At 35.4% G+C, this 23601-nt stretch overlaps 2 protein-coding genes, 1 long non-coding RNA gene and 1 pseudogene across 5 annotated transcripts; 2 read left to right on the top strand and 2 right to left on the bottom strand.

Annotated features, from left to right (window-relative positions):
• Positions 1-1683: 1683 nt before the first annotated feature.
• On the top strand, positions 1684-3100 carry LOC113694297 (senescence-specific cysteine protease SAG39-like). The gene is made up of 2 exons (XM_027213213.2): positions 1684-2199; positions 2307-3100. The coding sequence occupies exons 1-2, from the start codon at positions 1764-1766 to the stop codon at positions 2882-2884; spliced, it is 1014 nt and encodes a 337-aa protein (XP_027069014.1). The 5' UTR covers positions 1684-1763; the 3' UTR covers positions 2885-3100.
• Positions 3101-6351: 3251 nt separating this feature from the next.
• LOC113691503 (senescence-specific cysteine protease SAG39-like) lies at positions 6352-8069 on the bottom strand (annotated as a pseudogene).
• A 5861-nt stretch (positions 8070-13930) lies between these two features.
• On the bottom strand, positions 13931-18343 carry LOC113692217 (senescence-specific cysteine protease SAG39-like). Of its 3 annotated transcripts, none has more exons than XM_072053134.1 (3): positions 17970-18317; positions 14815-15169; positions 13931-14695 (listed from the first exon to the last, which is right to left on the bottom strand). In XM_072053134.1, the coding sequence occupies exons 1-3, from the start codon at positions 18066-18068 to the stop codon at positions 14103-14105; spliced, it is 1047 nt and encodes a 348-aa protein (XP_071909235.1). In that variant the 5' UTR covers positions 18069-18317; the 3' UTR covers positions 13931-14102. The 3 variants fall into 3 exon arrangements, with proteins under 3 accessions (XP_071909235.1, XP_071909236.1, XP_071909237.1); XM_072053135.1 differs by lacking the exon at positions 17970-18317 and adding an exon at positions 16296-16433; XM_072053136.1 differs by lacking the exon at positions 13931-14695 and adding an exon at positions 16296-17063 and having other exon boundaries at positions 15045-15169; positions 17970-18343.
• Positions 18344-20648: 2305 nt separating this feature from the next.
• LOC113695478 (uncharacterized) lies at positions 20649-21644 on the top strand. Its single transcript, XR_011815416.1, has 2 exons — positions 20649-21244; positions 21330-21644. It is a non-coding gene; the product is annotated as an uncharacterized lncRNA (long non-coding RNA).
• Positions 21645-23601: the final 1957 nt, after the last annotated feature.

Here is a 23601-nt window from a genome sequence, read left to right as displayed (position 1 = left end):
TTTTGCTGCTCTAGTCCTTGCAAGTCGGCCTTAGTAACCGCGGTCGCACTTGCATGTTTCAGCGGTGGAGCCACATATAGTTGAGGGAGAACAATTGCACCCCCTCAATTTTGAGAAAATTATGTTTTAAGCTTAGAAAGTTCAGAAATTTCTAATATCGTTACTTATTTGCCCTTCTAAAATTTTAAAAAATCCCTTTCCTATCATACATAGCTCCCAAAAATAATTAAAAAATTATAATCATCACCCTTCACAAGAGTGTTAGACTTACCAAAAATGTTAATTCAAAGGTAATTTTCACTATAAATTTTAAGCGCAATTTAAATTAAAAAAAAGTATATTTACCATAGGAGAGTATGAATTTTTAAGATGGACATATTTATTGGTTTTAAACTCTACTATTATCGTGCTATCGTAAATTGACGCCCTAACTCTAGGGTCCTGACTCCGCCATTGGCATGTTCCGAACGGAACTCTAATGGAGACTTTATCAATTCCACAGAAATTGCTGCATGGGACATGAATTTCGAGGTCTTCGCCGTTACACTGCAGTAAATTACTTGAGGTCCCGGTCTTTACATTTCTTTAACAGCCATCAACTTCTGCTGTCCTAATCCTTACACAAATTGCGGCGGCACTTGAATGTTCCGCGGGGCAGATTGAACTCCGATCGAAACTTCATCAACTTCTTCTGCAAGACTTGCCGCATAGACTTCATTAGCGAATCAGCTTCTTGGTTTACAAATTACTGAGGTCTTGCTCATTACAGGTCTTGAACAGCCATCAATTTTTGTCCTTACCCTTACCAATCGCGGAGCACAAGAGTGTTCGACGGGGAAGAATGAACTCCGGCAGTTTATCAACTTCTCCGACTGGACTTGCTGCATAGACTTCGATGGCATCTTCTTGTTCAACTAAAGTGATTCTGGGATGTGCTGATGCACCACTAGCTATACTGGGATGTAATCTGGATAGATACTTTGTGTTTATTGAATCATGTCCCCGTGAAGTATCCTTTGCTTTTGATGAGGACAATAGACGGGTTTGCCATCCCCATCTGTTGTACTTTTCTTTATTATTTACCTAAAAAAATCAAGTTGAATTATACCCTTAACTCGTGTTTATTTTGAACGTTGCATTCAAAACTCCAATTTTTGGATACATTGCATCACCTGATTTGATATTAGTGTAGTCATATATAGATGTTTCCAAATGTGAAAGATGCAAACATTTTTTATTTTAAGACACCTCACCGCTTTTCAATATATTATATTATTTTTTAGTTTCATATTTCTTCAATTACTTAAATATAAGATAAACTGCAAGAGCATAAGGTACAAATGTCTAAGTAAGAAATAGTGCATAATTTCAGGATAGGTTTCATTAGAAGAAAAGGGGAATAAAGTTGTTTCTAAATAGACCATTCACTAAAGAGTATCACATATAACTAATTCTTAATAGTTTGATAAAGAGTATCACAAATACTTCCTACGTCTGCCCCAAAACCAACGCTCACGCATGCCAACCGAGCTTCTGATTGCCCATCAATCTAGGGCATAATTTTGCCAGAGTTTCTAGGACCAAAACGATGGAAATTTGGTCATAATTAACTCAGCTTTCCGAACTGAAATCTATAAATAGCTAGCTGGTATTCTGAATGGAAGCAGTGTGGCTTCCCATTCAAATCTTTTGCACCATAATTTATTGGCTTTATACTCTCAGATTCTTCCATTCACTTGTTTCTTTGAGCTCTTAATCAAACAATGGCTTGGACATTCAATTCTATGCTGGTTACTGCCGCATTCTTACTGCTGGCGATGTTGGCTTCTCAAGCTACGGCCCGCAGCTTGGATGAAGCCTCATTGACTGAAAAGCACGAGCAGTGGATGGTTGAACACGGACGGGTTTACAAGGATGAGGCAGAGAAGGCAAAGCGATTCAAGATTTTCAAGGAAACTGTGGAGTACATTGAGGCCTTCAACAAGGCTGGGAACAAGTCTTACGTGTTGGGCATTAACCGATTTGCTGACCTGACAAACGAAGAGTTCCTATCAGCCAGCACTGGGTACAACTACAAACCAAGGAAAGACGTATCTCAAGGAACTTCATTCAGGTATGCAGATGTCAGTGACGCTCCGCCTTCCACGGACTGGAGACAGAAAGGTGCTGTCACTGGAGTCAAGGACCAGGCAGCTTGTGGTAAGTCCAATATTTGACCACCATTAGTATATGCTTTCCATGCCAAAATGTCTATATGAAGTTGGGCTAATTAGGATGAAAAACCCCTTTGGATAATGAAAATGCAGGATGTTGTTGGGCATTTTCAGCTGTTGCAGCCGTAGAAGGAATTCATAAACTCAAAGCCGGTCAGCTAATCTCGCTGTCTGAGCAACAGCTTGTTGACTGTGATACCAGTAGTAATCATGGCTGCAGTGGAGGTCGCATGGATGAAGCATTTAATTTCATTGCTAGCAATGGCCTCGCCACTGAATCCGAGTACCCATATCAAGGAGCTGATGGCACTTGCAATAACGACCAAGGAGCTGTCCGGATCACAGGTTATGAAGATGTCCCTCAGAATAACGAGGATGCTCTTCTGCAGGCCGTGTCTAAACAACCCGTATCAGTTGGCATTGAAGGCAGCGGCATGGACTTCAAAAACTATCAAAGCGGCGTTTTCTCCGGCGATTGTGGGAATAACTTGGACCATGCCGTGACACTAGTTGGATACGGTACAAGTGAGGATGGAACCAAGTATTGGTTGGTTAAGAATTCCTGGGGAACTAGCTGGGGTGAGGATGGGTACATGCGCCTTCAGAGAGACACTGGTGCTCCAGAAGGCCTTTGTGGCATCGCCAGCCAGGCTTCTTATCCCACTGCTTAGAATAGTTTAAATGTTGAAATAATTGCTGGTGCTTCATTAATTAGAAAGCAATTCTGCTTTTTCTATATATCACGGTCTGATGTTATAAGCATGAAACTAGCATCTTGTCTTGTGATGCAGTGCCTTTTATTACGTATCTCATATAGCCTTTATCAGCTCAACATGTATTGTTTCTTGTTTTTGCCACAATAAATGATGTTTGGTCTCTTTAGTGAAGTATGATCTTCTTCTTTATTTATTATTTTTTTTGGAGGAATAGTCTTTTTTTTTTTTTTTGGTGCTGCCCATATATGCTGAGAAAAGAAATATTACCAGTCTAACTCGAAAGGAAGAATTAGTAATATTTGCGTGAACTTGTAATTCATTTTTGGTAATGAATTATGCACCCCACTTTTAACTTCATACATTCCCCCTTTTTGAGGTTTATCATGTGAAAATGCTAAAAGTTTAATGAGTTCTAGTACCTCAAATTTTCATACCAAAAAAATAGTATAGTTTAAGAGGTACTTGCATTTTAGTCTTTGTGGCCTGGTCGACATGCCATCGGGATCAACCTCATAAACTTTAATTAACTGATATTTTGTCAGCCCTGGTGGACATTGATATTTTGTCATCTTTTTCCTATCAAATTTGTTGAAATATCCGTAGCCATTTAGTTCACATGTCTTTTTTCATCTAAGGAATTGACTTTTAAGTGGCAAAAACAATTAGCAGATGCTGTTATATATATTTTTTATTCTCTATATATAGATCTATTGTAAAAGCAGGATATGCTCTGCTTTATATATTTCCTCTTATTGAATATCATAAACCAGTTGCCCCTCCTGGGCAGCTCGTTTGGTCACGACATCTCCTAAACAGTCGTTGTCCATCTCCTCCATCAAGGATCGAGTCTCAGGGTTAACGTGTTCGAGAGGACGGGGCCTCTTCTCTCGGGTCAGGGGATTAGTCGGGTTCGATTTACCAGATGGCCCGGATAGCGTATATATACGTACTAGAGTTGGCGCTTAAGGACTCTCTAGACTATCCTAAGCAAATACTTTGATCAATACCACAACGGATTTTCTGTCTCAAATCCTGTCTCACACTCTGTTCCACTTCTTCTAATTTTGCCAAGTGTCCCTTGATAAATCAAATTGTCAAACAACCCAACCTGAACCATGTTAAATTGATTAATCAATTAATCGGACAGAAAATCTTAAATCTCTGCAACCAAAACCGATTAAAATAAAAACTATCTCACAAAATCACAATAATCAATTAAAAAAAGCTCTAAAACTCAGTTTAACATCTGTCCTCTCGTCATTAGCTTCACCATTGAAACAGACCCAATTGACCTTCCGTTGTGCAATAGTGTGGCAGTTTAACATGGGACACTTGGCAAGATTAGAAAAAATGGGATAGGGTGTGAGACAGGATTTGGGACAAAAGATCCGTTGCGATTACTCACGTGTATGTAAGTCTAGACAAGGACTCAGATACAATTGTGCTTTATACGGTTCCATCTAGTTATTGTACATGTTTAAATTTTTTATGTACTAATATATCATAATATTGTATTGAATATATGTCAAATATTTTATTTATATATATCACCTTTATCTTGAGTACAATGATATAATGTAATTATATACTAAATAATGTAAAAAGTACACCAACTACATTGAGTCGTACTAGTCCTGAACCGTACGGGCCCCTCTCTACATAAGCCACTAGAGTTGGTGCTTAAGAGTACAACCACATAAATAAATACCTAAAAAACTTCTCAACTCAGATAGAAAACTATCCAAAACTTGACACTAATAAAACAATAAGAAATTAGATAAAAATCTCCAAAGCTTTGGTTTATTTTGTTAGCATAGTTGTACTTCAACTAAGGATTCACTTTTTATGCACTGATAGTGCAGTGATTTTTTTTTTAAATAATAGTAGCTATAGATGTATCAACACATGTGCATTATTGAATTTCAAATTTGAATTCGTGTTATATGGCATGTTTAAAATTTGCTAGTATGAAAAAAATTGTACACTAACAATGTATCAAAAACTTACTTTTTAACTAATATGTTCTTGAAGTTTTCCTTGCCTTGAAAAAAAAAATTAGCAAGAAAGGTGAATATGCTAGCATGAAAAAAATTATACACTGACAATGTATAGAAAACTTACTCTTTAACTATAATATGTTCTTTAATTTTTCCCTACCTTGAGATCAAGTAGCAAGAAGGTTGACACTATATATATATATATATATATATATATATATATATATATATCTACACATACACATTCACTAACAATGTATAAAAAACTTAAACCCTATTTGATAATCCAATTCATCACTTAAATTTAATGGATTCAGATCTTAACATGTTTAGATGCATTTGATAATAAAAAAAACACGTGAATTAATTAAATAGTGCTGAATTTTCTAACCAAAATTTGCTCTAAACAATAAGTGATAAGTTATTTACTTTATCACTTAATGTAATATATACTCCAATATATCAAATTTAGCACTTAACAATCCAGTAACTTAATAGATTCAGATTTCAATTTTATCAAACACACCCTTACACTTTAACTAATATGTTCTTGAATTTTTCCCTCCCTTAAAAAAATTACCAAGAAGGATCATTTAATGGATTCAAATTTCAATTTTATCAAATGTAATCCTACTTTTTAAAACAAATATGTTTTTGAATTTTTCCCTACCTTATAAAATAATTAGCAAGAAGGTGAGGTTTATAAAGTATGAAGGAAATAGAGGGATTTGAACCGAAGACCTTAATTGTTAGAGAATTAACCAAGGTCTCTTTGGTCATTAGACCAGGGCCTCTTTGGTTTAAAAATTACTTTAATCATTATCATTGGTAATTATCATTTAACATTATCTTTTATGTAAATTACGTCAAACAGACATATACGGCAAGGAAAATTACTCTGATCTTGATATTATAACGGCGGAAAAGGAGAAAATTCCTGAAGCTTCGTTATATCTAAATCAAGTTTTAGTCCAATGGCGAACACCCCAACCCCCCCCCCCCCCCCCCCCCCCAAAAAAAACAAAGTTTAGAACACTTGGAGCAAATGGAAAAAATTTAAAAAGAAAAAAGATAATGCTTCTTGATGCAATCTATTTCAAGACCATTTAACATGGCAAGGGACAGAAAAAAGTACATAAAAAATCCTTTTTCATCCAATTTATCGCCCACCTACCTTAAGCTCCAAAAGGAATTAGGAAAACGACATGCAACCAAAGCCCAAAAGGAGACATAACTGAAGCAGTTCTTCCAAGTTCCAAATTAATCCTTCCTTCTGGAGTTCCAAATTCCTTTGTGTTGTTTCGTTTTTTTGGCTAGTTAGATGTCACAACATGTATGATTGACATAATGATAAAGATTGCAACAATAATATGAGAAACGCGCAAAACACTCGTATACACAGACACAGCAGACACAACCTTGATCTTAGGCAGTAGGGTAAGAAGTTTGCATGGCAACGCCACAGAGACCTTCTTTGGCTTCAATGTCTCTCTGCATCAGGATGTATCCACTCTCACACCAGCTAGTTCCCCAACAATTCTTGACCAACCAATATTTTTGTTCCATCAGAGCTTGTACCATATCCAACTGCTGTCACACCATGGTCTAGTTCAGTTCCACAATCCCCGGTGAAAACGCCGCTTGAATAGAATTGGAAGGCAGAGCCACTAGCATCAATGGCAACTGATACAGGTTGGTTGGCTACAGCCTTCAGAAGTGCAGCCTCATTGTTTGCAGGGACATCTTCATATCCAGTGATTTTGGCAGCGGAGCTAGCTTCTTTGTTAGTATTGCAAGTTCCATCGACAGCTTGATATGGATAATTGGCTTCAGTAGTGAGACCGTTGTTTTTAATTATGAAGGTAAATGCATCATCCATGAGACCTCCATTGCAGCCTTGATCTTCACCAGCAGCGTCACAATCCACTAGCTCTTGCTCAGACAATGAGATCAATTTACCAGTTTTGAGCCGGGAATCCCTTCTAAAGCTGCAAGAGCTGAAAATGCCCAGCAACATCCTGCATTTTTGTGAACAAAAGGGTTACCCACAGTTAGTCCTTTGGAGAGAATTGTTCGGCAAATGTATATAAATTGAAAGACAAACTGCAATACTAGGATAGCTTACCACATTGGCCCTGATCCTTAATTCCTGTGACTGCGCCCTTCTTTCTCCTGTCAATGGAACCTGGAATTGCACTCACTTGTTCATACCTGAACAAGGTTCCTGTACTTGTTGCGTGTTGCTTTGAACTCCGCATTGGTCAAGTCAGCAAACTGGTTAATCCCGAACTTGTAAGATTTAGTCCCAGCCTTGTTGAATGACTCAATGAACTCAACATTGTCCTTGAAAATCTTGTATCGGTCAGCCTTCTCGACCTCATCCTTGTAAACACATCCGTAATGAGCCATCCACTTGATACGGTTTGAGGAACCCTTGGTTCCTTAACCCAGCAATCCGTATCAGTAGGGCTACCTAGAAGGTTAATTAGATTGAATAATTGGGTAGTCATAGTGTTTTTAGTAGTATTTTTATTAGTTTTCTTATTGATTTTATGAATAAGGATTGTAATTGTGTGGAGAAGGAAGAAAGATTGTGATTGGAGCTGATTCAAGTCGAGTAGGGCACCCGACGTAAGACCCATCAGATTGCCCATCATGTTCTGGTTCCTGTTTAGGTTGTAGAGCCACTAAGATGGGTGGTGATCATTGGTTCTGACATAGAGCCAGCCATGCTTCCAGCCAAAATATACATAGTTTTGTTGGTTTAGGGTTTTATGTGTGTCTTGTTTCCTTTTTAGAGTAGAACTCATTGTAACCTCTAAATAGGCATAGTTAGGGCATTTGTAATTATCAGACTTTTCTCCAAAATAAATATGTCGTTGGTTGGTGTTTATTAATTGTGAAAGTTTCTCTGATTTTTATGAATCTATGATTCATGACTAGATTTCGCTCGAGTAATAATTCTCGTTTGGAGGGTGTTCGTGAAACCCTTTTGTTTCCTACGCTTCTGCTGCCGCACCACTGCTCGTGTTTTCCGATCACTGAGGCTTCATGATTCAAGTTGCGGGACATGGCTGAGAAGCCAACATTGCCAGCATCAGAAATGCAACAACAATAAGCTTCGAACTGAATTTTAAAGCCATTTCTTGGTAGTTCAAAGAAACAAACGCACAGAGGCTGCAAATTTCCTTGATACTGGAGTGAAAATAGAGGATGAAATTGAGAAGGCACACTGGACCCCATAGCTATTGGGAGCTATTTATAGACTTCATTTCTAACCTGCATCCCTCGTTAAGTCTTCTTGGCAATGAACTGAATTCAAGACCACTGAGACAGCCCGGCAAGTTATGGTAGAGATGGATTATCAAACCAGGATTCCGTAGAAGTTGCTCCATTAAAACCATATTTTATGCTATATGACCGTTTTTCATCTGTATTCTAATCTTGAGCTCTTTCCTGGTGTTTTGGACATTGGCGAACTACTGGTTAAACATAAAAGTTAGAAGAAATTTGGATCCTAGTTTTGATATGTTTCTAACATTTTCCAACTTCATCAATACATTCACACAAGAGTCTAATTGTATTCAAACGGAAACTCCTTGAACCTTAAGTAAAAAAAAAAAAAAGAAAGAAAATTGGACTACCAAATCGTCATATCTAATTGGTGTGTTTTTTTTTTCTTTTTGGCTGGTCACAGTCACTGCTCACAGGGCATAGAATACTATGTGGAAGAATAGTACATCAGATAATATTCAACAAACCGTTTTAAGCGGGGACAAGAACGTAGGGGTCCGGTATTTAAGGTTTTGGGACAGTTTTGTGATCAAAGTATTGATCCAGGCAGAATTGTAATTTGGGAAAATGACATGTTTCATCTCTCATATTTCGCAAAAATATTCTTTTCATCCCTCACTTTTAAAATGAAACAAATTCATTCATGACATTTAAAAATTAAAACTATTACATCTCTGAACCTAATTTTCAATCTGAATCAAATCATCCAATAACCTAGTAATAAATTTCGAAAATAAAATTGATAGATCATTCGGTCAACTTCATCATATTCACATGACATTTATTAAACCAAAAAATTAAAAATTATAACATAAAAGGTCATTCTCTATCTTGGAATAGTAGAGTTTTTTTTTTTTTTTTATAAATCTTTTCATGCACCGTTAGTATGCCTGCTTGTGAATCTAGATGTGTATCATACATATAAAATTTGGTGTTTAAATTAAAATTAAAATGATATGACGGTACATAAAACCGTCAGTGTATACAATGATAATGTAGAAAAGATTAATCTTTCTTTTTTATGTTATAATTTTTTATTTTTAGGTTAATTAAATTTCACATGAATATCAAGTTGAGTTAACCAAGTGATCTACCAATTACACCCTCAAAATTTGTAATCAAGTTAATTGGGCTAATTTCTTAGATTATAGGTAAAAAAAAAAACAATCCGTCAATTGTACATCTGACAGGTTGGTTTTCTGAAACTATAGCGGCTGTGCTGACTCAGCACGACCGCATGATTTTTTTTTTTTTAAAAAAAAGCAGTCAGTGGGTCAAAAAGGCTTTGGTCATGCGCCTGACAGTCAAATGTCAGGCACCTGACGCCTTTTGACAGTCAGGCGCCTGACGGTTTTTTTTCAATAAGCTGTCAGCAGCCGTGCCCAGTCAGCACGGCTGCTGACAGTTTTTGAAAAAAAGAGAGCGTCAGGCACCTGACGCCTTTTTGGCGTCAGGTGCTTGACATTTGACTAATATATAATTTATATTATATTATATATAATTTATATAGTATATAATATTTATATAAATATATTATAAATGTATAAAAAAAATTTTAAATAAAATTTTTTTATAATATGTATAAATAATTATATTAGATATAATACATAATATAAATGTATATTATAAATATACATTAATATATATTTTTTGTATAAATGTACAATATATAATATATAATAATATAATTTATATAGTATATAATATTTATATAAATATATTACAAATATATAAAAGTATTTTGTAAATAAAATAAAATATTTATAATATGTATAAATAAATATATAAATATATAATATATAAATATTTAATATACATAATATACATTAATAATAATTATGAATATATAATATATACAATATACATTAATATTAATTATAAATATTCTAATATTATAAATATGGTGTTTTTATAATATTTCAATTAATAATATTTATTGTATATTTCATTATATAAATATTTATATAATTTATAACTTATAAATATATTTCATTATATTAATTCCTGCTTATTAGAATACATGAATCTTTCTTTAATTAACAACTATTATGCATTTGATAATGATTTAATAATAATACAAAATTTAAGTAAAAAATCATGTTCTATTTACAATACAAAGGCATCTAGGGACATGAATAATGAGGTTAGGTGAATGTATTTATTTTAAAAATTAATAAATTGAAGTATATTTAGGATTATGGTTAAAATTTAGTTTAATCAGGTGATTTTGAAAATTAAATTAATGAAATTTATTTAGGATGGCTGTGAAATTCTAGTTTACTAAAATTATTATAAAAACTATATAAGCGACTATTTTGGCGGAGATTATACATAAATGAATAAAATAGAGTTAGAATACCATTTAAATTTTGTTCATGGGCTCACGCCAGGACCCTACCACTGTTCAATTTATTAATTTTTAAAATAAATACATTCACCTAACCTCATTATTCATGTCCCTAGATGCCTTTGTATTGTAAATAGAACATGATTTTTTACTTAAATTTTGTATTATTATTAAATCATTATCAAATGCATAATAGTTGTTAATTAAAGAAAGATTCATGTATTCTAATAAGCAGGAATTAATATAATGAAATATATTTATAAGTTATAAATTATATAAATATTTATATAATGAAATATACAATAAATATTATTAATTGAAATATTATAAAAACACCATATTTATAATATTAGAATATTTATAATTAATATTAATGTATATTGTATATATTATATATTTATAATATTATATATTTATAATTATTATTAATGTATATTAAATATTTATATATTATATATTTATATATTTATTTATACATATTATAAATATTTTATTTTCTTTACAAAATACTTTTATATATTTGTAATATATTTATATAAATATTATATACTATATAAATTATATTATTATATATTATATATTGTACATTTATACAAAAAATATATATTAATGTATATTTATGATATACATTTATATTATGTATTATATCTAATATAATTATTTATACATATTATAAAAAAAATTTATTTAAAATTTTTTTTATACATTTATAATATATTTATATAAATATTATATACTATATAAATTATATATAATATAATATAAATTATATATTAGTCAAATGTCAGGCACCTGACGCCACGCTCTCTTTTTTTCAAAAACTGTCAGCAGCCGTGCTGACTGGGCACGGCTTCTGACAGCTTATTGAAAAAAAACCGTCATGTGCCTGGCAGTCAAAAGGCGTCAGGTGCCTGACATTTGACTGTCAGGCGCCTGACCGAAGCCTTTTTGACCCACTGACTGCTTTTTTTTTTTAAAAAAAAATCATGCGGCCGTGCTGAATCGGCACGGCCGCTATAGTTTCAAAAAACTAACCTGTCAGATGTACAATTGACCGATTGTTTTTTTTTTTTACCTATAATCTAAGAAATTAGCCAGTTAATTGGTGGTTTGATTCAGATTGAAATTTGGATTCAGGATGTAATAATTTTAGTTTTTAAATGTCAAGGACAAATTGGTTCATTTTAAAAGTGAGGGACGAAAAGAATATTTTTGTGAAATGTGAAGGATGAAACCGATAATTTTTCCTTGTAATTTTGGTCTGTGTATCAAATTGGTCCCCAATGTTTCAGCCAAACCACATTGAGTGCCCAAAATTTGTGATTTTAGACAAATTTAGGACAATTGATGGAAATACAATAATGACTAACAATTAATATCAAATTGCCGTTAATCAACAATTTTGACTTTGCACTTTTAGTCCCCCCAATATTTTGATTTCAAATCATTATATTTTTCTCATTTTTAAATCGTGATATTAAGGGTTTTAGCATGAATTGAGATACAAATTAGAATGAAATAGTGTTAAACGGGTAATAATAATTCTAATTAAACTTCTTTTTCTTTGTTTTTATTTTATTTCATTTATTCTTGCTAATAATATAGTATATGTTTCTTTCTTTTGTATAGTTAGCCTCAAATTTAGTATTGACAATTGGTCATTTTTCTATTTCTGTTAGCTGTCCTAAATTGGCCTCAAAACACAAACTTTGGGGTGGATTTGTTTTGGTCGAAATATTAGGGATCAATTAATTTGACACACAAACCAAACATTAGGGACCAAAACTGCAATTCTCGCATTGATTAATGCTAAAGTGAGGCTTTATTTACAAAATCTTCAATTCGTATAATGCATTTCTGTAGTCATTAACTACAAGACTAAACTAAACTAGAAACAAGTATGAACTTGTCTTAAAAACATTGATAAAAGATGTGAACTAACATCTACCATATTCCGAATTAGATCTTCCACACTAGCCAGAAACTGAATGACCTTATTAATTTTTTTTTAGTTTTATGTTTAATATACTGAATCAACTTGTGATGATCTGAGGATCCATTTAATTTCTCTGATAAAAGAAAACAAAATTGGATAGCCAAATTGTCATATCTGATTGGCAAGTTACTAAAAAATTTAGGCTTTTCTTTAAAACATTAGCAAAATTAGAAACCAACATCAAAAATTTTTTTCCGAATTCGAACTTTGCCAAAATGAGGTGCAGGACCTTGTCAGTTTTTGAAGCTATTGTTTAATGAACTTCTTTATCTTAAACGATATTAGCATCCTTTTTTTTTTTTTTTGAATACAACAATTACATTTGGTCTTATATTAGGGGAAGGAGAATGGAGATGGACCAAACGGGTATACTTAAGATATCAACATCCATTTTTTTTTAGAACTAGCCGTATATTAATTAGGGCAAGGAAGATGGAGAAGAACCAGATGGGTGTATTTAAGCACCTTCCGGAAGTGAAACCAAGAAACTGGCAAATGCACCTAAAATGCAGGCAGAGGATCCGATCCCTGCCTACACTCAGGGAGGGATTAATCCCTTCTCCTGATGGCTATCAGCATCCATATATCTTTCTTTGTTTGTAGAAAAATCTTTCTCGTCTTCAACATCAAACAGAACCAGCAGCATAGAGTGGTATAAGAATGAATTTGGGAAACGGAACTGAGTAAAGTTTCATGGATATCTCCCGGTACTGTATTTGGACAATGTCAAACGATCATTACTTATTTAGTCCTTTTTCACTAGTTTGTTCGTCATTATGTAAGGGGAAAAAACTCATTTCTAGAAAAACAGAAAAAATCCAAAGCCCAATCAATTTATATGATCCCAAAGGCTAATGATGGCATTCTTCTAGCTGCATATTTGACAAAAATATGCAATATATCTTGTCAATATTTGATAGTCCTAGAAATGCACTTGGAGAAACTGGGAGTAATAGTTAAATGGGGTCTCGCTGTAATAGTCGTGTTAATACATAAATCTTTTGCTAGAGAGTTGTGGATTAATTCAGTATTTTCACTACGAATATGGTGCATCAATAGTAACTTTTGCATGATCAAGATTATATTTTTCAAGGGACCGTATATGATTTAATTACAGTCAAATTGGTTTTTTACCCAAATATGACTGTCCAAGTCCAATTAATGTCATCAATACGGACAAAACTAGGGTGTGGAGGGGCAGAAAGTTTTAGAAAAAGGTTTTCTCCCTTAGAAAATTGAAAATTTTATTTTTATAAATTTAAACTTTTGCCCACGCCAAAACTTGAAGATATTTATTTCACATATTAAGTCTTAAACATATATTAAAAAGTTCACCCCTTCGAAGTAAACTTTCTTATAAAAGGATAGAAATTAACATGCATTATATCACAAGATACTGAATTTCATGTACATAATTAGGTGGATAGCAACCTTAAAATATACAACAATCACTTGACATCAGAATACACAGAGCTGTAGTCAACAGACAAAGCAAAGCTCTTGTATAAGGGTAGCTTCAGCAATTTTTTTGACTTGTAATTAAGCAGTAGGGTAAGAGGATTGCATGGCAATGCCACAGAGACCTTCTTTAGCATCGATGTCTCTTTGCATCAAAATGTATCCATTCTCACCCCAGCTAGTTCCCCATGAATTCTTAACTAACCAATATTTAGTTCCATCAGAGCTTTTACCATACCCAACGGCTGTCACACCATGGTCTAATTCAGTACCACAATCACCAGTGAAGACGCCGCTTGAATAGAATTGGAAGGCAGAGCCACTAGCGTCAATGGCAACTGAAACGGGTTGATTGGCCACAGCCTTCAAGAGTGCAGCCTCATTGTTTGCAGGGACATCTTCAAATCCAGTGATTTTGGCAGCAGGTTTAGCTTCTTTGTTTGTATTGCAAGTTCCATCAACTGCTTGATATGGATAATTGGCTTCAGTAGTAAGACCTTTGTTGTTGATTATGAAGGTAAATGCATCATCCATGAGACCTCCATTGCAGCCTTGATCTTCACCCGCAGTGTCACAGTCCACTAGCTCTTGCTCAGACAAGGAGATCAACTTGCCAGTTTTAAGCTGGTGAATTCCTTCTGTGGCTGCAACAGCTGAAAATGCCCAGCAACAACCTAATATTTCATGTTCAAGGGGAATTGATTGTTAGCCAAAAATCATAAACAATATGACTTTGGGAAGATTTGATGATACATAAATAATAATTTGTAAAATGATGGCTATTTTAGCTTACCGCATTGCCCTTGGTCCTTGATTCCTGTAACTGCACCCTTCTTTCTCCAGTCCATGGCAGCTGGAACTGCACTTACATTCTCATACCTAAACAGTGTTCCTTTACATTCCTTTGGTTTGTAGCCATTGCGTGCTGCTCTGAACTCTACATTTGTCAAATCAGCAAACTGGTTGATGCCTAACTTGTAAGACTTAGTCCCAGCCTTATTGAATGATTCAATGAACTCCACATTTTCCTTGAAAATCTTGTACCTATTTCCCTTCTCTGCCTCATTCTTGTAAACACGGCCATATTGCGCCATCCACTGCTCGTGTTTCTCAATCATTGAGGCTTCGTTCAAGTTGCGGCACACAGCCTGAGAAGCCAACACTGTCAGCATCAAGAATGCAGTAAAAATAAGCTTTGATGTTGCTATCGAAGCCATGCTTGAGAGCTCAAAGAAACAAAGATAGGATGGTGCAAATGACTTGAACTCTTAGGGATATAAATGAGAAGGCACCGTGCATTTAACATGGAGTAAAGGGTATTTATAGGCTCATCATCCCTTTGAATCGTTTGTTAATGAACTAAAAAATCGAGACTACCGAGAGAGCCCGGCAGGTTATGCATGAGATGGACAACCAAAGCTCAATTGCGTGGACGTTGCTCTGTTTGATAGTCTTGTAAAGTAAATGTAGTATTGAATTCTTTCCTAATGTTTTGGACCGTAATTAACTATGATTAAATATTAGTAATAAAACTTACTAGGACATTGAATTCTACTTTTGTTCTTTCCTAATGTTTTGGTACTCATGCCAAAACAAATTGATGTTCCACATAGTTGTTGATTTACTTGCATTAATCACTACTCAATTTATTTACTGATACTTTCAATTTATCTTCCTGAAATCTAAATGAGTTCACGTATGTTTATTGAACTGAAAACAATCTCTTGCCTTCAAAAAATTTAACTTATAACTCTGTTATATGGAATCGAATTTGCTACCTATTTCTGGGTTCAGGAACCTGATATTAGTCACATGCACGTAAACAAGATCTGACGTAAAAGGGAAAGCAAAGGCTAAGGAACAGAGTTTAACATCTGAACGGTTGAACTTAACTAAAGCCGCATGGATTCCTTATTGACTTGGAAGGGGAGCAATTTATATAAAAAAACCTAAAGAATTACGATAGATTATGCAATAAAGTCCAATCTGATGCCCCTTTAAAATTTCTGAAGTATCAGAACAATTCTGTCCTGCTTTCTCCTTTGCCATCTACACGTTCATTGAATGCACAATAGAACTCATCTAATCTTGAAATCCAATGATCATTGTAAAATAAAAGACCAAGCTCTACTTGACTTTAACGGGAAAAAAAAAACTGAAACACATGCACAATCTCAATTCAGTATGTTTTCCAAGAGAAGCATTGAAAGAATGAAATCAGTATATTATCACAAAAATCTTTTACAGGGAATACTATTCCGTTCCAGTGATTACTCGCTAAGCTTTCGAAGTTCCTCGGTGTTCCCTCTCAACATGTTCCACCAAAGACACAGGATCACGAAAGCCTTTGCTACATTTGGGGCAGACATCAAGTGTAACTTTCATTACACCATTTCTTTCATGGACTCTCTCTACATGGTTTACTAGATCCATTACGGATGAGAATCTTAAATTGCACTGTGGACATTGCTCCACCTGCCCGCTCGTGCTTCCCCCATGGCTCGTGCTGCTACTACCGCCGCTGCTGCCCGACCCCTGCAGAATGTCTTTGAAATCACTGCTCAATCTTGCCACTCCAGATTCAGCTGTAGCCCGAACTGACGAAGCTACCCTGAATAAACTTGATGCCCAGCTAGAAGAAGACGAAACTGGATTTTGCTTTGACTGTTGTTTACCACTGCTTAAAAAGCTGCTAAACTGAAAAGTTGATTCTATCTTCTTAGGTCCGGGACATCTATGATCTGGCCCAAAACGGTGTTTCAAACAATGTTCTATTGTGCAATCCTTGCACCTAATTTTGTTAGAAAAGCTTAAGATCTCTCTACAGCCTGACACAGGACATTTTCTTTTCTTGGTGACCTTATCATAATTCGAAGGGTCACATTCAATGTTTACATGTGACTCCCAGGTGATATTTGGATTTTCGTCAGGAATTAGACGAACTCCTTTTGCACACAGAGGGCAAACTACAACAGTCACATCGTTCTTGTTGGCTTTCGGACAGTGGTGTCTACCATAGCTTCGGTGCTCTAAACAGAACACCTGCCAGGAGATGGTGTAACCAGGTTAGTTTAAGGAAAAATTCAATCAATCATGACAATTAAAAGAACACAGAAGACATCAACTCAACTGCAATAGATGTCAAAGCATACAAGAGAATTGTTTTCGTAAGTTCACCACCTTCAGAGAGAAATAATGCAGAAAACTATAACCATGAAGAAAGAAAGATACCAACAGAATCCAGGAAACACACATGAAGCAAAAAAGCTAGCATAAGACAGAAAGTGAAATTCTGATTTGCCCTCTAAACATCGAACTTAGGGATTTGAACTTCCCATACTTTGATCAAAAGATAACTCTTTAACTGTTGATATTGTTTCCTCAGTATGATTCTTGCCCATATAGCTGTTAAAAACTGGGAAACGGATCCCACTACTTCCCTTTCGTTTCTTTTTCGCATTCCGTTTTCAAAAAAACCCACAGTTTTCCCAGTTAGATCCTTCATTAAGCAACAAGCAGACCAACATACTTCACAGTATACCTAACACAAAGGGGTGTTCGTGGCTCTGCGCGTCTGTTTGCATTAAAATCTCGAGTACAAGAAGCACAGCCACATTTTCCAAAACAAACAACGTTCAATTAAAAAAAAAATCAAAAGAAACGGTAACACATTGCACGCAGAACACCAAAAAACACCCGGTCATGATGAAGATCAAGATCAATAACATAATGCAACTATCTGTATCACACAGAATCGAGAAAACAACAATAAATTGAGAAAAAAAATAAAAGAAAACCTATGTATTCTATTGCGCTGATTCATCTACTTCTCCGAAGTATTTAGCTACACATCGCCAAAAAATTGCTTGTCAGATACCAAAACATTTCTTGTCAAAAAGGCGAAAGAAAGAAAAGCCCAAAAACGTAAATTGAAATATAGAAACCAACCTGGTGACAGGAATCGCAAGTGAACGGTAGAAAATCGATCAGCCGACAATCCTCGACGCTGCAATGCTTCCCGAGATTAGGAAACGCCGGCGTTCCCATTCCCAGTTTCCCCAATTCTTCAGTTCTTCAGCTCAATTGCTTAAATCGTCGATTGGATTCTCGTCGCCAGAAAGAAAAAACAAAAGCGGCGGAATTTCGAAGGTTCCGGACCTCTGGACTACTTGGATTACAAGTCCTCCGAACGCCGTCGGAGCTCTAGTCAAACTTTTATGGTCGGTTTGCATACTATACGACGGCGTTGAAGGGAACAAATAAGAACTGGCGAACAGATAAAGAAAGTGTCAAAGCGGTCAAAATTCTGACCATACGCGGAGTCGAAAAAAGTGAGTTGACTTCGTTCTCATTTCTTTCAAAATTTTTTTTCATTTTGGGCTTTTTTGTTTGGGTCTGTTTAAATAGTTCAGCTGCCATTTTTTGTTACCTACTTCAGACTCCGCCTATCAGGCGTGAGAAATACAGAAGCCCAAACGTGGCCCATGTATTGCACTTAAGGCTCTACGAGCAGCCCAAAATAACAAATATCCAAATTTCCGCATGCAATAATTAATATTTCCAAAATAATAACATGAAAACTTTTTTAGAAAGAGAAATATTAAGTGTACTCCATTTTTTTGTATAACGACACTCTTACTATCTCTTTTATCATATAGTTTAATAAATGAAAATCATATGATAAAAATAATAATAGTTAGAGTGCATTATAAAAAAAAGTAGAGTGCGATTAATGTTTACCCTTAAAAATTCTTTACCAATTTTTTTAAATTTATTTTACCCTAAACCAATGATCATAGGTATATAAGTAGTAATAGTACATATATCAGTACTCAATAGGCTTTGCCTTAGTCGGGCCGAGCTTAGCTTGAAGCTCGGTCCAAATTTTAATAATACTGTTCAACTTTTAATTTTAATTTTGTTTTCGAGCTTGTCCTAATTTATAGTTCTATGAGAAAAGAATTGTTTTAGAAAATTCAAGTCCCTCCCTTCCTTTTTGAGAGAAAATCCCTCACATAACTCATAACACTTCTATTTGAAGGTTTTTGTTTACTTGATGCATCTCCTGACCTGGAATGAGCATGGTGGCAAAATGTCTTCTGGTTGTCAGAAGTGAAGGGAAGCCAACAATTACCAACTCTACATATTGAAGATTTTTTTTTCCCAACGGTAAGCAATAGTCTATTCTACACCTACTCTAACATATTCTAAAGGAGCTCAACTGGACTAATGGAGGAACCGATGGCGAACCAGACGGGGGTGCACTACACACTCGTTTAAATTTTTTAGAGAATCACATAATGCGATAATTTGTGGGAGGCAAGATTTCACCAAGCCTTTTAAGGATTTAATGGTGGCCAGCAACCTTTGTTACATATTGAAGATTGATTGACCTAAACGGTTAATTTAGACCAAAAAAAAAAAAATTTAGTCCAAAGTAAATAAAAAGTTAAATGGCAGCCAATGCACTTGGTCTAAATTCGACTTTCATGGCTGAAAAAGAGCTCTCCATCTCCACAGCACTTTGAAACAAGGAAAAAGACAAAGTTGATTATTGGCCTTTTTCCTAAAAGACTAAAACCTAAGCTGGCTGTACTCCATAAAAGCCAAGCAGCTGCTGGGGTGGTCAGGATATCAAATCCGAAAGGTCACCCCGCAGATGATTTTAAAGGTGAGGAACACAGTTTTGAGGAGGTTAAATGGTCATAGATACGTCGAAATCCATTACCAGATGTGGTCTGTGGGCACCAAACGAAAAGAGACATCACACAAGGTCAAAAGCAGTAAATCACTTGGGACAGGTTTCAGAGAAGAGAACAGGACAATTGTAATTATTCGTTTATTGGGGTTCCTAACTGTAGTAATTCAATGCAAACATGTGAACGTCCCACAACGGACAACTTCATAACAAAAAATGGTGGGAGTCACTAGTCACTAGTCAGAGGAGGACTGCTAGCTGTAGACAGAGCTACTACAGGAAGGTGTAAATTTTGTTGTTTTAATCTACAAGAAGGTTTGATGAATTACAAAAAGCCCAGATAAAAGGCTCCTACTCATTCAAAAAAATGAAAAAATAAATAGCATAAGAATGATTTACTTGCTATTAGGCTGAATTACCCAAACAGTAAGAATCAAAAAGAAACTCTCTTGAATTGAACAGTGATTATATTTCACATATTACCCCGTTTGGCAAGGATGTTTATTTAAAATTTTACTCTACCTTACTATAAAAGTTGTAGAAAAAATTTTTGAAATGCGTAAATTTTTGGATATTTTAAAGTGTATAGTTTAAAATTTTTGAAAAGTTTTTTGAAATTACTATAGTTAAAGTTGTTAAAAAACTTGTAGCAGACAAACTTGTCCAAAGACTTGCTTGCCAAATAAGTCCCAAGTTACCAACTATGAGAGGGCGGTTCAAAGAAGCAAATGAGTCCTAGAGTTATCTACTGTACCAAAGTAATTCTGTACTATTAAGTGATTTAGCAAATGTTATGGTCGGGAAATGTAAGATGCACATCAGCAGTACCTTTCCTGGTTTGCCTAACATGTTAGTGCATTGATGGACGGGAAGGACTTTTAAGCCTTCAACACCATTTTGCTCCTCAAAAGTCCAAACCAGCTTAACCTAAAGAGAAAAACCCATGATGGATAAAGTAAACAGGAGATAGATGATGAGTTATAGCTATAAAGAAACCACAATACAACAAAAAGCACCAGCAACCATGTTTTCAAAGTTGGAATCCTATTTCGGATTTTCCTCTGTACCTTTCGAACGTTGGCAATTTCTTCTACTCTCTCTCTCTCTCTCTAAAAAGCATCAGATTAATTGATTAAGGTCATCTAGATTCCATACCCTTTACAGCCTCAGCCTCTCTCTCACCTTGCTCCAGCAACATTTACCTTATTTTCTTCACTGCAGTTCCATAGTCTCAGTTTCACACCATACCTGCCAAACTTGACTCCTATTCTTCTCATTTCCATCTTCCATCTCACCATTCTAGATTTTCTGTTTGCATCAGCTTGGACGCCAAAAAATTTTCTGTAAACTGTCTTTAAACCAGCCTTTTACATGTATGCCTGTTTTCCTTGGCAGTTTCCTTCTTTGCTAAAATATTGAATAACCCTTCCTTTATTACTTCTTCATGGTCATAATGATGTCCGGAATGGCAGGAAACCAGTATGAAAATCAGCTGCCACCATTAGTAGAGGCACCGCCAGTGGTGGTAGAGCCAAGACACTCCACACACCAGTCAATTGAGACATTGGTGGTAGTCTTGGCGGTTATAACAATACTTGGTGTTATTGCAGGTATCATTGCCCGGCTCTGCGGTGGACGACATTTTGGGGGAACAGGGGATCATGACATTGAGGGGTGGGTGGAAAGGAAGTGCAGAAGCTGCATCGATGCTGGTGTTCCTGCTGTTCCCCAGCCAGCAGAAGCCAAGCCAAAAGCAGAGGAGGCAAAGTCCTCAACTACGGAGGAAGCAAAGAAGTGACGGCAGATGGAGGCGCACAGCCCACAAAGAGTTTACTTGCAGAGATAATACATTGTAGAAAGCATCAAGCATTTGATCAACAAAAGTAACATATGAAATATCACTAGTAGAGGTTTTTGTGGAATCATTTCTAACCCTTTTGTAACGGGCTGAAATTTTTATAGCTGTAGCCTATATAACAAAGAAGTCATATCCGTAGATTCTCTAACAATTAGGTCTATAAATTTGAGCTTCTATATTTGCAGATGAGAAGATTTCTTCTCCCCTCCCTTACAGGAATTGGATTAGTTCTGGATCTTCAGGTCATACATAAAGTAATCACAAGTGATAAATGTGAGAACCCTGAAAATGCTTATATAAATAACATTTCGTATGTCAATTGCATTCCTTTTATTCTTTAATAAGTCCTAGTACTACTTTTACTTGTTTGCAATTACGTACGTAAAAACACGTTTATGTGAAAACTTATATAATTTTTCTAAGTTATGAATTCCTTGGTTCCGCTAAACTAAGTTAAGATTTTTAGAGCTAGATTAAATTTTTTTTCGTATTAACATAAAATGTTAGATTTATATATATTGGTCAAACTTGATTTTAATAGTTTAATTAATCAAACAAGAATGTTAAGCATTAAAGTAAGCTTAATACTAATTCGTAATCAATAAATTTTAGATAGAAATAATACAAGTACACTAACTATATTTAGGACCTAAAATTTCGATAACCAAAGTCTTGCAAGATTAGCGATTCAATTAGGCGTTCAAATCACTTTTGGGGACAATTTTTGGAACTAAGCTAGGACCAAGGACTTAAGTGGCTAATTGGAGAAGTAGTGAAAAGTCTAAATTACCCTCACAGCTTCACAACATCACCCACGGCCATGACCATTTTCTGCAAAGCCAAACAGCTCCCCGGACACCATGATCACAACACCACCCAGCCGGCCAACCACAACTTTCACCACTTCCACACACCACCGCCCAAGCCTGACCAACCGGCACCTTCACCACTGCAATACACCATCCCTGCCGACACTCAACCACCCTCAAAACCGCAGCACCATTCCACAATCTCACCTCATAACCTCTGCACACTCCCTACAACAGATAACATCCCACCATTTCCTTGTTATCATCGACCGAGAGGAAGCGAGAGGGCGAGCTACACATCTACCATTTCTGTTCGTGAGTTAGAGGAAAGAAAGGGGAGAGCTAGTGGAGGGCGTAGGAGCTGCTGACCATCACCATCTTTGTTAAACCAACAACCACCAGCTGCAACCAGATTCTGCTTCGTGTGTGAGAGCCGAGAGGAAGGAAACTTTTCTAACTTTCTGTCCGACAACTTAGCTTGCTGTGAGGTGATTTCTGAACTCCAATGAAACTGGTTAAGAGGTTGATTAAGCTTTGCAGTTGTCGAATGAGCAGGGATTAGCTAGAAAAATTTTAATGGACTTAACATCTGGTCACATTTAAGCTACCGTGGATGATCGACTAAGTTCTGGAAATCTTGGCTGAAAGATGTTGTTATTGAAATCGATTTCTAAACTAAAAATGTTAATCAGAGGCTAAGCTATTGCATGTTAATCTTGAGCATCTAAATCCACGTATAATCCAAGGAAAAATTCGGAAAAACTAAGATCAAGGCTGCTGGAATTTTGATTATGCAGACTGCCGAGTAGCCGAACTAGAATTGCAGCTTTAAAATTTTTCCCTGAGGTAATCTGAGCTCATGTATGCGGTTACTTAACACTAAACATGATGTTCAAGGTCATGCATGTTAATCTAAGTGTTCGGATGTCGCATTGAGAAGCTTAGGAAAAATTCTGTTTTGGTTGTGCATGATTCTGCCGAGAAGAATGGTATGGTAATGCAACTGAAATTCTGTTTGCTTGTGATCACTTGAGCTCTCAAGTGTAAGTAGCCGAGTGAAACTCAATGTTCATGATGTCTAAGACCCTGCATGTTAATTCTATGAAGTTAATTGATGAATTAAAGAACCTAAGAAATTCTGGTTTGATGTCAATCTTCTGCCGAGCATGACTAAGGACTGATTTGTTTAATTAGCCTAATTTTGATTGTAACACT

Source organism: Coffea arabica, chromosome 6c, assembly GCF_036785885.1.
Source record: "Coffea arabica cultivar ET-39 chromosome 6c, Coffea Arabica ET-39 HiFi, whole genome shotgun sequence".
Taxonomy (NCBI): domain Eukaryota; kingdom Viridiplantae; phylum Streptophyta; class Magnoliopsida; order Gentianales; family Rubiaceae; genus Coffea; species Coffea arabica.
This window is presented reverse-complemented; position numbering and strand designations above follow the sequence as displayed.